This window comes from Bubalus bubalis, chromosome 2 (genome assembly GCF_019923935.1).
Source record: "Bubalus bubalis isolate 160015118507 breed Murrah chromosome 2, NDDB_SH_1, whole genome shotgun sequence".
Taxonomy (NCBI): domain Eukaryota; kingdom Metazoa; phylum Chordata; class Mammalia; order Artiodactyla; family Bovidae; genus Bubalus; species Bubalus bubalis.
Window position 1 is genome coordinate 115,140,727 of NC_059158.1, and position 13,969 is coordinate 115,154,695.

The 13,969-nt window shown below is 42.1% G+C and overlaps 1 protein-coding gene across 16 annotated transcripts in view; it reads right to left on the reverse strand.

Moving 5' to 3' along the window:
* The window catches only part of MGAT5 (alpha-1,6-mannosylglycoprotein 6-beta-N-acetylglucosaminyltransferase), a 390,386-nt gene that overhangs the window by 130,122 nt on the left and 246,295 nt on the right, over positions 1-13,969 (reverse strand). For all 16 annotated transcript variants that reach the window (XM_006062941.4, XM_006062939.4, XM_044936151.2 and 13 more), the window contains 2 exons: positions 12,939-13,073; positions 5,133-5,266 (listed from right to left, as the gene is read on the reverse strand). In XM_006062941.4, coding sequence (XP_006063003.1) covers positions 5,133-5,266; positions 12,939-13,073 — 269 coding nt within the window. The remainder of the gene's footprint in view (positions 1-5,132; positions 5,267-12,938; positions 13,074-13,969) is intronic.

A 13,969-nucleotide genomic window follows, 5' to 3' on the forward strand; every position in this document is an offset into this window, starting at 1 on the left:
TTGGCTGTGCCAGGTCTTAGCTGCAGCATGCAGGGTTTTTAGTCGCAGCATATGGGATCTAGTTCCCTGACCAGGGATTGAACCTAAGCCCCTGGCACTGGGAGCCCAGAGTCTTAGCTACTGGACCACAGGGAAGTCCTTGTTATTCTTTTTGATGCTCAAACTACCTCATCTTTGGCTCCTATGTCCTTCTGACTCCACCCCAGGGGTCTTTCTTAGTCTCCTTGCTTCCAGATTAAAGATGTCACATTTTTAATGTTTGCCGCCCTAGACCTAAAATCACCTATTTATCTTAGAAAGAGGTTTCTTCAGTGGGAAAGGTACTTAGGAAGTCCCAAACAAGTGTTAAGGATACTCATTGCCACCTGATTGTCTTTACTTTTGATCCTTTTCAAAGTACAGAGTTAGGAAACATTTACTTTTTAAAGAGAAAATATAAGTTCACATTGCTATTTCCTATTCAAGCCAAATATTATACACTCTTAACTTCTTTAAGCACTCCCTCTTCCTATACACTGCAAATTCTGGTTCCCACGGTATACCTGGAATAGTTCCAAATAATAATAAATATTCCCCACTACAAATGTACGGTCCAAAGATTGTGTTTTAAAGTCAGTTGAAATAATTATTTTATCTGTGTGAGAGATTAATACCAACCTCACATATCAGTAGGTGTGTCTCATGTTTTTTAATCTCTTCAATCTTTGGTGAATTCTTATTTCTTTTTAAATAAAACATTTATATGGTTCTAAAGTCAAAATAAAGTACATTAAGAGACGTCTAGCACAGAGAACTATATTCAATATTCTGTGACAAATCATAACAGGAAACACTATAAAAAAGAATATATAGATATGTGTTACTGAATCACTTTGCTGTACAGCAGAAATTAACACAACATTGCAAATCAACTAGACTTCAGTTTAAAGAAAAAAAAAAAGACACCTATTTTCTATCCCTGTCCCTTCAAACCCTCCTCCAGGGGTAATCATTTTTATTAGCTTGTTTTTAGTCTTCCATTGTTTCTTCTGAAAACACAAGCGCATTCACATACATCGGCATACACACATTTTCCTTCTGCTGCATACCCTTCTTGCATAGAAGGGAGGGACTCCACACACTGCCCTGAACTTTGGTTTTTGTCACTTAATATAGACTAGACATCTCCCTTCAGACAGTGTAATCTTCCCTCAGTCCTTCTGCACAATTACACACGATTTCACTCTATTAATGGACTATATGATTCACTCAGTTCTCTAATAGGAACCTCTGGGTTATTTCCAGTCTTTCCTTAGTACAAACAGCGTCACAACACATGGCCTTGTACTCATGCCATGTATGATCTTTGCTCACTTGTCTTTGGGGTGGATTCCTAGATATGATCTGCTTAGTCAAAGGAAAGACGCCTAGAAGCTGTGCTAGACGGTGACAGATGCCCTGGCATGGGGCAGTGGCAGCCGGGCTGCATTCCCAGTGCTCTCCTGAAGTCTCACCTGAGGAAGAGCTGCGCGAGCAAACTTTCAGCTTCTTGCCAATTTGATATGTGGGACATGGGATCTTGGTGCAATTTTAAAATGTACTTCTCCTATTATGCGTGAGGTTAACATGCTTCATGTATTTGGAGCAATACGTTTCTTTTTTCTCTGGACTGCTTTTGACCATTTGCCTACTGGACTGCGGAACATTTTTGTCTCAATTCTTAGTAGCTCTTTATACATCAGTGATATTAACCCTCTGTAACAGAATATGCTATGGTATTATTTGTTTGATACTGTTGTTTTGGGCATACAGGTCTTTTTTTTTTAAGGCACTCAAATGTATAGGCTTTGCCCCCTGATTGCTGCTGAATTCTGAGTCACTTAGAAAACTATCTCCTTCCCAGGTTAACAAGAACTGATCTATTTTTTTCCATTTTTAGTTATATTTTAAGCAGTGAATGGATTTCAATTCAACCAACACTTTCAAATCCTCCATTCATAGAAAATAAAATAGGTTTCTCAGGACTCTGAATCCCAGCATTCTAAATGAGAACTTACTTTCTGGAAAAGCCTCCTATGTTTATGTCCCGGATATAGGGAAACACCATCCCATGGAGGATATAAATATACCATGTCATTTAAGCAGTTCTGGCCATTTTGCACAACATGGCTAAACATTGTATTTATGTGAAGTAACAGATGAGTCACCCCATTCCGGCTCCTCGAAGTTGCACAGCCACGTCTCCCCATGCTGCCGGCCACCTGTCACCCACCACCCCTGTATTAGTTTGCCCCCTGAATTCTGCCCCAGGAACAGACTATGACAGCAGGATGACAGCGCTCCAGAAGCAGTGATAGTAATGTTCACGATGCATAAGAACACTTTCACACGCCTCTCTGAGCTAAAATGAACATTTAAACATGAGCAGATTTCCTCATCTGCCACAGCCCTCAATTTGTTTTCCTTCTCACACTTCACACTCAAGGAGCAGTCCAGTGTATTTGTTGTTGTACACAGTGAACCCAACAAAAGGTCACCTTTAGGTGGCTGTTTGTGAGGGGAACGGGTCAGCACACGGGGAAAAGGTAAGGAGAGGGGGGTTGTGGGTCTTAACAAGGGAAACAGATTAGCTTTCAGATAGTAATTCTAGGATGGAAGGCTCTGGATTAAAATTACTTCAAGAATTTAGGAAAACAGAAATCTGCACTCTGAGTGTACAAATGAACTGTTTAACTTGGGGGAATGGTCATTTCCAGAATAGGCATTCACCTCATCAAGGGGAATTATGTACAAAAAAGATCTTCATGACCCAGATAATCACGATGGTGTGATCACTCACCTAGAGCCAGATATCTTGGAATGTGAAGTCAAGTGGGCCTTAGGAAGCATCACTACGAACAAAGCTAGTGGAGATAATGGAATTCCAGTTGAGCTATTTCAAATCCTGGAAGATAATGCTGTGAAAGTGCTGCACTCAATATGCCAGCAAATCTGGAAAACTCAGCAGTGGCCACAGGACTGGAAAAGGTCAGTTTTCATTCCAATCCCAAAGAAAGGCAATGCCAAAGAATGCTCAAACTACCGCACAATTGCACTCATCTCACAAGCTAGTAAAGTAATGCTCAAAATTCTCCAAGCCAGGCTTCAGCAATACGTGAACCGTGAACTTCCTGATGTTCAAGCTGGTTTTAGAAAAGGCAGAGGAACCAGAGATCAAATTGCCAACATCCGCTGGATCATCGAAAAAGCAAGAGAGTTGCAGAAAAACATCTATTTCTGCTTTATTGACTATGCCAAAGCCTTTGACTGTGTGGATCATAATAAACTGTGGGAAATTCTGAAAGAGATGGAAATACCAGACCACCTGACCTGCCTCTTGAGGAATCTGTATGCAGGTCAGGAAGCAACAGTTAGAACTGGACATGGAACAACAGACTGTTTCCAAATAGGAAAAGGAGTATGTCAAGGCTGCATATTGTCACCCTGATTATTTAACTTATATGCAGAGTACATCATGAGAAACGCTGGGCTGGAGGAAGCACAAGCTGGAATCAAGATTGCTGGGAGAAATATCAATAACCCCAGATACGTATATGACACCATCCTTATGGCAGAAAGTGAAGAAGAACTAAAGAGCCTCTTGATGAAAGTGAAAGTGGAGAGTGAAAAAGTTGGCTTAAAGCTCAACATTCAGAAAAATAAGATCATGGCATCTGGTCCCATCACTTCATGGCAAATAGATGGGTAAACAGTGGAAACAGTGGCTGACTATATTTTTGGGGGCTCCAAAATCACTGCAGATGGTGATTGCAGCCATGAAATTAAAAGACGCTTACTCCTTGGAAGGAAAGTTATGACCAACCTAGACAGCATATTCAAAAGCAGAGACATTACTTTGCCAACAAAGGTCCGTCTGGTCAAGGCTATGGTTTTTCCAGTGGTCATGTATGGATGTGAGAGTTGGACTGTGAAGAAAGCTGAGCGCCGAAGAATTGATGCTTTTGAACTGTGGTGTTGGAGAAGACGCTGGAGAGTCCCCTGGACTGCAAGGAGATCCAACCAGTCCATTCTAAAGGAGATCAGTCCTGGGTGTTCATTGGTAGGACTGATGTTGAAGCTGAAACTCCAATACTTTGGCCACCTGATGCAAAGAGCTGACTCATTTGAAAAGACCCTGATGCTGGGAAAGATTGAGGGCAGGAGGAGAAGGGGACGACAGAGGATAAGATGGTTGGATGGCATCACTAACTCAATGGACATGGGTTTGGGTGGACTCCGGGAGTTGGTGATGGACAGGGAGGCCTGGCGTGCTGCAGTTCATGGGGTTGCAAAGAGTCGGACACGACTGAACGACTGAACTGAACTGAAACAAAAAATTTATCTCTGGCATGAATACTATCAGACTTGGCATTTGGCTTCACAGTCCTCAACTAATTGTAAGTGAAATCAAACTGCAGGCAGGTAGACTGATGGCAGCAGCAAGAAATGGTCAGTGTGGGAAAGAAACACACAAAAAAACACTGAGAGGCTACAGCTGGGGCCAGTAAGTTCATCATCTTTTAGTATGTCCATTACATCACTTTGCAAAATAATCACTGGTATTGGCAACAAGACACCACATGAGCAAGACAGCGTAAGATTTCATCCTGAGCCCAGGGTTTAAGAAGTCAGTAAGGTATGAGACAGCTTTTTAAATCATTCCATCTTGAAAAGGCTGGCTTTTTCTTTATAAAGTTTGATGCCTAAAATAATGAAGTTTCAATTACAGTATTTGGAAAAATGTATAGACACGGAAGATCTCATTCCTCCGGAATCATCAAGTGGACCCTAAACAGGGTCTGTGTGGCAGGAAGCATGTTTAGTGTCTGCCAATCAAAGACCACCAAAAGTCTTTCCCAGGTGGTTTTCAGTGATACTTTAATATTGAACATTTTTCTCCAGAACATTTCCAAGGCTTTTCACAAAATGTTCACAGAGCCTTTCAATTCTAGTTTAAAAAAATCCAGTTATTCTCAAGTAAAAGGTTCCAGAGCACACATTTCTACAGCTAAAGACCCCAGGAATCACAAATGCAAACGCCTGGTAGCCTCATTTCTTCTCCCATTCGTCTCTGATGGGAGTCTGGAAAGCAGAGCTGAGACATGACTACTCACGGAACATGGTGTAAAACTGCTGTGGGTTCAGATTCCACTTGCCCCAGGGTGTCTTGTGGCCTTTCAACTGGGCATAGTTGGCATGGTTGAACTCTGGCTCTGTGCCGAACGAGTCCAGAATTCGGAGCATGCACCTGAAAGATAAACGATGCCATGAGTAAAATAACAACCTTGACCCCAAAGTCAGAAGACCAAAAGCTCTACCCTCTCTCAGGAACTACCAAAGATGGACAAATTCTCTAAGTAAGAAATGCCACTGGGCAGGAGTCGAGAGGTCTTACACTAGCCTGTCTACTAAACATCCCCAGGTGTGACTTTCGAGCCAGAGCCGATGTCCATACAATCTGCTTTGGACAAGTTGACTAATCACAGAAGATGCTCAAATACCAGTGAAATAAAAAGTTCCCTAAAGCTAGAACTGTAGAAGGCCATGGTCACTGCTGCGCCCCTAGCCAGGGCTGAGCATACAGTGTTGACTATTAATGAACAACTGTGGAAAAAGAAAAGAATTAACATTTTTAGAGGTTACTATGGTATGAATGCTTATCTCCATCCCCCACCACCAGCCCCCCATCCCCCCTCACCCCCACCCCAGCAATTCATAGACTGAAATCCTAAGGAAATGGTATTAGGAGGTAGGGCTTTGGGGAAGTGATAAGCTCATGAGGGTTGGAGAAGTAAATGGCAACCCACTCCAGTATTCTTGCCTGGAGAATCCCATGAGGGTGGAGCCCTCATAAATAGGATTAGTGCCCTTATATAAGGAGAAGACAATGGCAATCCGCTCCAGTACTCTTGCCTGGAAAATCCCATGGACTGAGGAGCCTGGTGGGCTACAGTCCATGGGGTCACTAAGAGTTGGCATGACTGAGCGACTTCACTTTCACTTTTCACTTCCATGCACTGGAGAAGGAAATGGCAACTCATTCCAGTATTCTTGCCTGGAGAGTCCCAGAGATGGAGGAGCCTGGTGGGCTGCCATCTCTGGGTCGCACAGAGTAGGACACGACTGAAGCAACTTAGCAGCAGCAGCAGTAGCAGAAGTGATTCCACAGAACTCCAGTGCCCCTTCCACAGTATGAAGATACAATATGAAGTCTGCCACCTCGCCTGACCATGCTGGCATCCTGATCTCAGACTTTCAGTCTCCCCAGTATGTGAGCAATACACATTTACTATTTATAAGTCACCCAGGATTTGGTACAGCAGCCCAGGCACACTGAGACAGAGGTCTTATTCTGCTCAGAGAACAAAGCTTGCTCTTCTTCAACAATTATTCAAGATTTTCATCAGTTGACTAGAGTACAAGATTTTTGGTAAAGCTTAGAATCTCACTCAGTAGACAGTCATGATTTGTATGTATTTGTGTTTCTGGGAGCTCAAAATGAATTGAAACTGAAGCTGTTTCATTTGGTTATTCCACCAAAGCCTTAGAACAGCACCAACCAAACCCAGTCTATGGCCTGTTTTTGTGTGGTCTTCTAGCTAAGAATGGTCTTTACATTTTTAAATGGTTAAAAAGGGGAGAATATTTTGTGATGTGAAAATTATATGACATTCAACTTTCAGTGTTCAAAAGTAAAGTTTTATTTGAACTAGCCAAGCCTAGTTGTTTCTGTATGTCTATGGTTGATTACCTAGAGTAACAGCAGAGTTTGGTAGCTAAAATGGAGACCACATGGCCAAGCAAAGACTAAAATATTTATTACCTGGCTCTTTACAGATAAAGCCTTCTGATCATTGCTTTGGAGTACATAAAAAATGGTCAATCAGAAGAAAGGAATCAATACTAAAACAGAATTTATTGATTTTGGTTACATTTATATCATCACTGATTTTCAAGACACTGATGTAAATTTAACTCATGACTGGCCAATGAAACAGCACTATTTTCTGTATCTATTATTATTTCAGCACTATTCTTATGTATTAATAATTCTAAATGGCTTTTACTGGACCAATAAGCACAACAGTAAAGAGAGATCAGAGCCCACATTTTAGAATCAGATGATGACAATAACTTTTTGATTTGATTCAGTTTCTTTCTTCCTTCCCCCACTAGTAGGAAATCCATCTTTCAGTCAGTTTTACATCAATGCATGATGCAGAAAAAAAGAATGCAATCGCCAGACTGAATTTTCCAGGAAGAGCAATATTAAGTTGTTATTTTAGTGTGATGATTTTCATGTCAGCATTATCTGTCTAGACAAGGAAGAAAAGAAAGAGGGAAAGAAAGGTGGAAGGCGGGTGGGCCATGACCACAAAGTAAAATACAAGCTGACTACAGAAACAGTGTCCTTCTTCCAGGTCCCCACATGGTTCTCAAGGAACAAGGGATCAACCTAATGACAGAATTTATATGTACGTGTAATTGGATACTCTGCTGTACACTTGAAACTAACACCACATTGTAAATCAACTATACTTCAGTAAAAAGAAAGAAAAAAGAGCTGGGATGATGGCAGCTCTGTAGAAGGTCGCTACAGGAAGGGGGAGGACACACACCGACTTGTGGGACTGGGGACGGTTCAGCTCCCGTGAGACGCACAGAGCTGGGGGCCAAAGCTGACAGTGCTCCCAGCAGGCGCGGCAGGGGAACCAGCCACCCCCCTCCCAGAAACCTTTGCCGTGGAGGCTTTGGCTGCCTACACTTGTTTGTAATGGACTCTAAAACTCTCTAGCTTGTGATTCTATTTTTAACTTAGAATTTTGCTGGTGTTATTTTATATTTGGATAATGAAAACAAAGCCTGATGAGTAAAGACGCCTGGCAGGAGCCTCACACTTGAAATCCTGGACTTTTAGATGGGGTCTAAATGTATGCTAAATGATGCTGGCTTCTACTCAATGGAAGACTACAGAATGAATGATGATGGGATGCCTCTACACTTGTCTCTAAGCTTGTAGCTCTACATACTCAAAGCTTTGATCTGGGAATTGTCCTTTTTCTTTTCTTTTTGAGCTTATCTTGGTTTGTTTTACAAACCAGAGGCAAGAGACTGATCATTGTCTGTGGCAGGGGAGGCTGAACATTATAGTTTTCCCTCTTCAATCACTTTCTACATCTGTGTGTTTTGGAATTGGGTTTGTGTTGTTAATATTTATGCTGTTCCTCTAATGCCTTTTGTGTGTCTGGAGCATCAGGAATAGACTGATGACTTTAAAAGATACTTGCCTTGCTGCCTGAGGCAGCTGGCTTCCTAACAGGGATGGCTGCAGCAATGCCAAATGATTCCTGGAACATTCTCTCTGTGCTAAGCCCGGCTATTACAAGATTGGATACTCACAACCTCCTTGCCAGGACCTACTTTCTAATTTGGAGTTTGATGTGAAACAGTGTATCTTGGACTATTTATATCTTCCTTTTCTGTGTGTTCTCAATGCCCAGCAAAGGCCTCACATGAAGCAAAACAGATATGAGTTTCGCAGTACCTAGCAGGACACTAGTCACATGTAGATATTCAATACATGTTTAACTGAATGCCTCAGTGCAATTTAGTCACTCAGTTGTGTCCGACTCTTTGTGACCCCATGAACTGCAGCACATCCTGGGTCCCTACATAAATTGGACAGAATTTATATTTTTTCAAGATCAACAGGACTCATAAGTTTGTGCCTAAACAAAACATCAAATGATAAACTTAACATTTAATAGAATTCCTATCATCTTCCATTACCCGTGATGAATACAGGGAGCACCACTAATTTCTAACCTTTAAAAGGAAAAGAAATAGGCAAGAAACTTTCTAGAGAATCTGCTTGGCTTTTGGATGAGAATCTCAGATATATCACACCTCAAAGACACCAATGCTCAAGTCCTAACAGACCTCCTGCCAGCTAATATCACTGACACAGATGATTTATTAAAGAATGGAGGGATTAACATTACACTCTCCCATAAAATCCCCTCTGAGATAGAGCCTTTTCATCCAACAAGAATCAAATACCCATCAGCAGTGACCATTTTAATAATAAAATCATCCTTTTTAATTGACCTAAATGCTACCACCGAGAATATATTTCCATCCAGACAGCCATTCTTAATGATGAGAATATTTGAGTCCAGGGACTCTCAAAATGCCCGGTTCCTTTGGCATGTTTATCAGATGCCTGCCCACTCGCAAAAGCCAGAGAAAAACAGCTCTGTCTTTCTTGTTTTTAATGCTGTTGCTAAAAAGAAAAAAAACTTTATTCACTGATACGGCCTATTAACCAAGCGTAAAGATGGCTACTCCCATATAACAGAGAACATTTATCGTGGTCTCAAGATTTGAAAAGAAAACAACAAACTTCCATCCCGGACCACCCCAGATTTATATTTTGTTTTTTTTTAAGAAACTACAGGCACACCTCATTTTATGGTGCTTCACTTTTTGCATTTTGCAGATACTCATTCTTTTTTCAATTTTTTAATACAAATTTTAAAGGTCTGTGGCAACGCTGCACTGTCAGATGTTGGTTGGCAATTTTTAGCAATAACCTATTTAAAAGAGTTTCCTTTCCCTTTCCAGTTTTACTGAAAAATAATTGACACACAGCACAGAATGCTTCCAGTGTATAGCATAATGATTTGACTTCTATACAATGTGTAATGAATACCACAAGCTTAGTAAACAACCATCATTGTAGAGATACAAAATAAAGTTTCTTTTCCTTGTGATAAGAACTCCTGGGGCTTGATCTCTTAACAGCAGTGATAAGCAACGCAGCAGTGTTAATAATATTTATCACATTGTATATTACATCCCTCACTTATCTCACAACTGCAAGTTTATACCTTTTGACTACTATCCCCCAACTCCTCCTCCCCCACTCCCCACTTGTTATAACCACAAACCTGACCTCTTTTTCCATGAGTTTGCCTTCATCTTTGTTTTTGAAGTATAACTGACCCATAACATTATGCCAGTTTCTGGTGTGCAACTTAGTGATTCCATATTTCTGCACATTACAAAATGATCAGGATAAGTCTCGTTCCCATCTGTTACCATATCACTGACTATATTCTTACACTGTGCATTTCATAACTGAAAGTATTTTTAAAATTAAATATGTACTTTTTTTTTTTTTTTTACTCATAATGGTGTTGCACACTTACAGTATAGGGTAAACATAACTTTTATATGCACTGGGAAACCCCCCCCACCCCCCCAAAAAAATCGAGTCTCCCCTGTGGGACTCGATTTATTGTGGCATTCACCTTATGGCAGCTGGATTTGATGTGGATTCAAGTCGCCCTTCCTCCCAGAATGCTGGCAGCTATCACCTTGCTATGGGTGGGACTGGAGATGGAGGGGCTAGAGCTGAAGCTGGGGGTGAGGCAGGGCTTCCTCTGGGCTAGGTGGCCGTCGCCTTCCTATCAGAGGTGATCTGATCCTAAGGTTCTGGAGCAGAAGTCCTGAGATTTTGGGTCAAGCTGGCTCTGTTCCTATCTATTTGGCTGCATGGTGCAGCACACAGTATCTTTGTTGCATTATTCGATATCTTCCACTGTGGTACTTGGACTCTCTAGTTGCATCTCATGGGCTCAGCAGCTGTAGTGTGCAGGCTTAGTCACTCTGCAGCCTATGGGATCTTAGTTCCCTGACCAGGGATTGAATCCATGTCCCTTGCATTGCAAGATGGATTCTTACCGCTGGACCACCAGGGAAGTCTCATCTGTTCCTGTTAAGTGTGTGCTTTCCCCTGTCCCAGCACTGGGACCCTCACCCCAGAGTGCGGAGTGCTGAAGCAAGGGCAGAGGGTGCAGGCTCTCAGCTTGTCAGCCAACCATAGAGATGCGAGCTGTCTCTGACATGCTCTCTGTGTGGGCACCAGCCACTGTTTCCCTTCCTCTACTGAGATGTAGGCTTGGGTCCAAGTACCTTCTGCCGCTCACAGACAGACTTTCACAGCCCTCAATCTCCTCTGTTTCTGCCTATTTGTGGCGTTGCTGGCAGGTGGAGCCTGTGTGCCCAGGTATTTAGGGTGAGCTGCTGTCAGAGATCTGGGCTGCTTCTGATGCACTGCTTGAGTAAGCGTCAACAGTAACCACTGCCACCCACTCAGGTTCCATCCCGGGTCCAGGTCGCCTCTGTGTCCCACTGTTTTCCCTCTCTCATCATGGCCACCCTGGATCCAGGGCCATGCTGTGACATGGAGTAAGAGGGGCTGGAGTACTTAGTCAGCTAGGGCTGGCACACTCTGAGGCAGCTGCAGGAAGCCTCTGTTCATCCTCTCTGCCCTGCCTCATGGGCAAGCCCAGGGACACGTGCTCCTCACACGCAGGGTCTAAGCTTCCCACAGCTCTCCTGTTAGTGCCAGTGGCCCACTAACTTAACAAGGGGGTTCATCTCCCTCGGGTAGGACCCCATGACTCAGGGCCCCAGTCTGGCTCTCACCACTTTCCAGGGCAGTGTCCCTTTTCTGGAGCCCCTTCCCAGGGATCCCTGCCTGATCGCTTTTCCTTCCTTCCTCCCTGATTACCTGTGGGTCTTTCTTACAGTCCTGGTCATACAGACTCTTTCTGCAAGCTTCCAGTTAGTTTTCAATGAGAACTGTTCTATATTTAGATGTATTCTGGATGTGTATGTAGCAGGAGACAAGTTCCACATTCTCCTACTCCACCATCCTGATCAATCCTCCTATTAGTCTTCATTAATAAGAATTGTTAAAGTCAAACTGATACTTTATTTTGCCTGTTGAACACCGAGACTTACAGCTATTCTCATGCAAGTGTTGAAAGTAGTGTCAGGGGGGATATATGTATACCTATGGCTAACTCACGTTGCATATGGCAGAAATCAACATAATATTGTAAAGCAATTATCCTCCAATTTAAAAAAAGTAGTATCTGAGACACAGTAGCATTAAACTAAGCCTCTCTTAGAAAGAGTGTAAGGAAATTGAAAAATTAATAAGCTTCATTATAGAATTCAATGTTATTTAGTGTCAGGCTTGTGTACCATGTAAGACTGTTTCAAATACTAAGTCATGGTCTCAAACCCACATATATGGAAATAGTGAGATCTTCTATTAAATAATAAAACTGTGCACAGAGTAACACTGAACTCCAGTCATACTAAGCATAAGGCGTATCTTTAAAAATATAAGACCCTAGCATTTAGACACGGAGAAGGCAATGGCACCCCACTCCAGTACTTTTGCCTAGAAAATCCCATGGGCGGAGGAGCCTGGTAGGCTGCAGTCCATGGGGTCGCGAGAGTCGGACACGACTGAGCAACTTCACTTTCACTTTTCACTTTCCTGCATTGGAGAAGGAAATGGCAACCCACTCCAGTGTTCTTGCCTGGAGAATCCCAGGGACGGGGGAGCCTGGTGGGCTGCCGTCTATGGGGTCGCACAGAGTTGGACACGACTGAAGCGACTTAGCAGCAGCATTTAGACAAGCTACACCCAGCTTTTTCTTCCAAGAATAACAATACTGATGGAGGAAAGGGACAGAGAAATGAGTCACCATCTCAGATCTAAAGAACACAAGAAATGACACCGTCCATATTTTATCAAAATTGTTACTTGATTAAACGGATGAGATTAGTGTATGCAGACAGAGATGCAAGCTAAGTGTTAGGGGAGGAAAAATAAGGCTGGACATTTGGATTCTACTCTTAAATCAGTGAAACTAATGAAGAGTGTTGAAAGTCAAAAGACACCGTGGAGAATCTGAACTTCAATTAGGAATGAGAAACACTCTGCACAGCTCAAAAGATGATATTTGATAAGCTTTTTCTACTGGCAACCATGCAACTCTTGTTAACAAAATAAAAAGCTCTAAAAATTTAAGAACAAAACAAGTAAGAGCACTTACTGGTAATGAACCCAGGATGGTCCAAGAGTTTTCTTGAATTGAGCGAGTCCTACAATGTCAATATAAATGAGCTCAACGATTCGATCTCCTACAGTTGGGCAGCCAGATCGGTTTCCAACGACCTTCTTCATTATTCTAGAGAAAGAACAGAAAGAAGAAAAAAAGAAAAACAATTTACTACAAGCATTACACTTAGCAACTTTAATAGGCAAAGAAACATCCCAAGAATCCTTATCAGGAAGAATGACAAGGCTGTTCCCAGTCAGCTGCCTATCCAAATTTTGCCCAGTCATCAGGTCCATCCAAAGCCTCAATTCTGAGTCTTGCAAAAGCAAATGGTGGTATACAAATACAGCCTTAGAAACCAAAGAAGATCTGGGTCTCAGTCTATCTCTATTTAATTTGCTGGTCAAGAAGATTATGGAGGTCTTTAAGCATTGGTGAAAGGGCCACATGTGTTATTTAAACAGATAATTGTGGAAGCAACATGCAGCAATGGTTCCCAAACATGCCTGCACATTAGAATCACCTGGTGATCTTGGTGGATTTTCCTAAGCCCAGGCCATATATATTCCAGCCAACATAAATCATACTCTCCAATCTAGCAGCCATGAGATCTTAGGAAGTTAACTTCTCTGAATCTTTCCTCACCAAAAACAAAACAAAAAGGATTAGATACGGAGAAGATGGTAAGACAGAAACCTCTCGGGAATTCTTTAGGCAGTTGAAATAGGTATTGAAAACAAAGTACATATACTGGATACTCAGTACCTATCACTTTCTCCCAGAGTCTGTTCTTGCCCCTACTGACCTCCTTCCATTTCAATACAAGCCTCTACAGTACAAACTTCTTCCTATACCGCCCTGTACAGAAAATAGTTTGGCCAAGAAAATGCACTATCATAGCAAACACCTTCTTTCAACAAAATAAGAGACAGTTCTACACATGAACATCAACAGGTGTTCAATATCTATATTATACTGATTATATTCTTTGCAGCCAAAGATGGAGAAGCTCTATATAGTCAGCA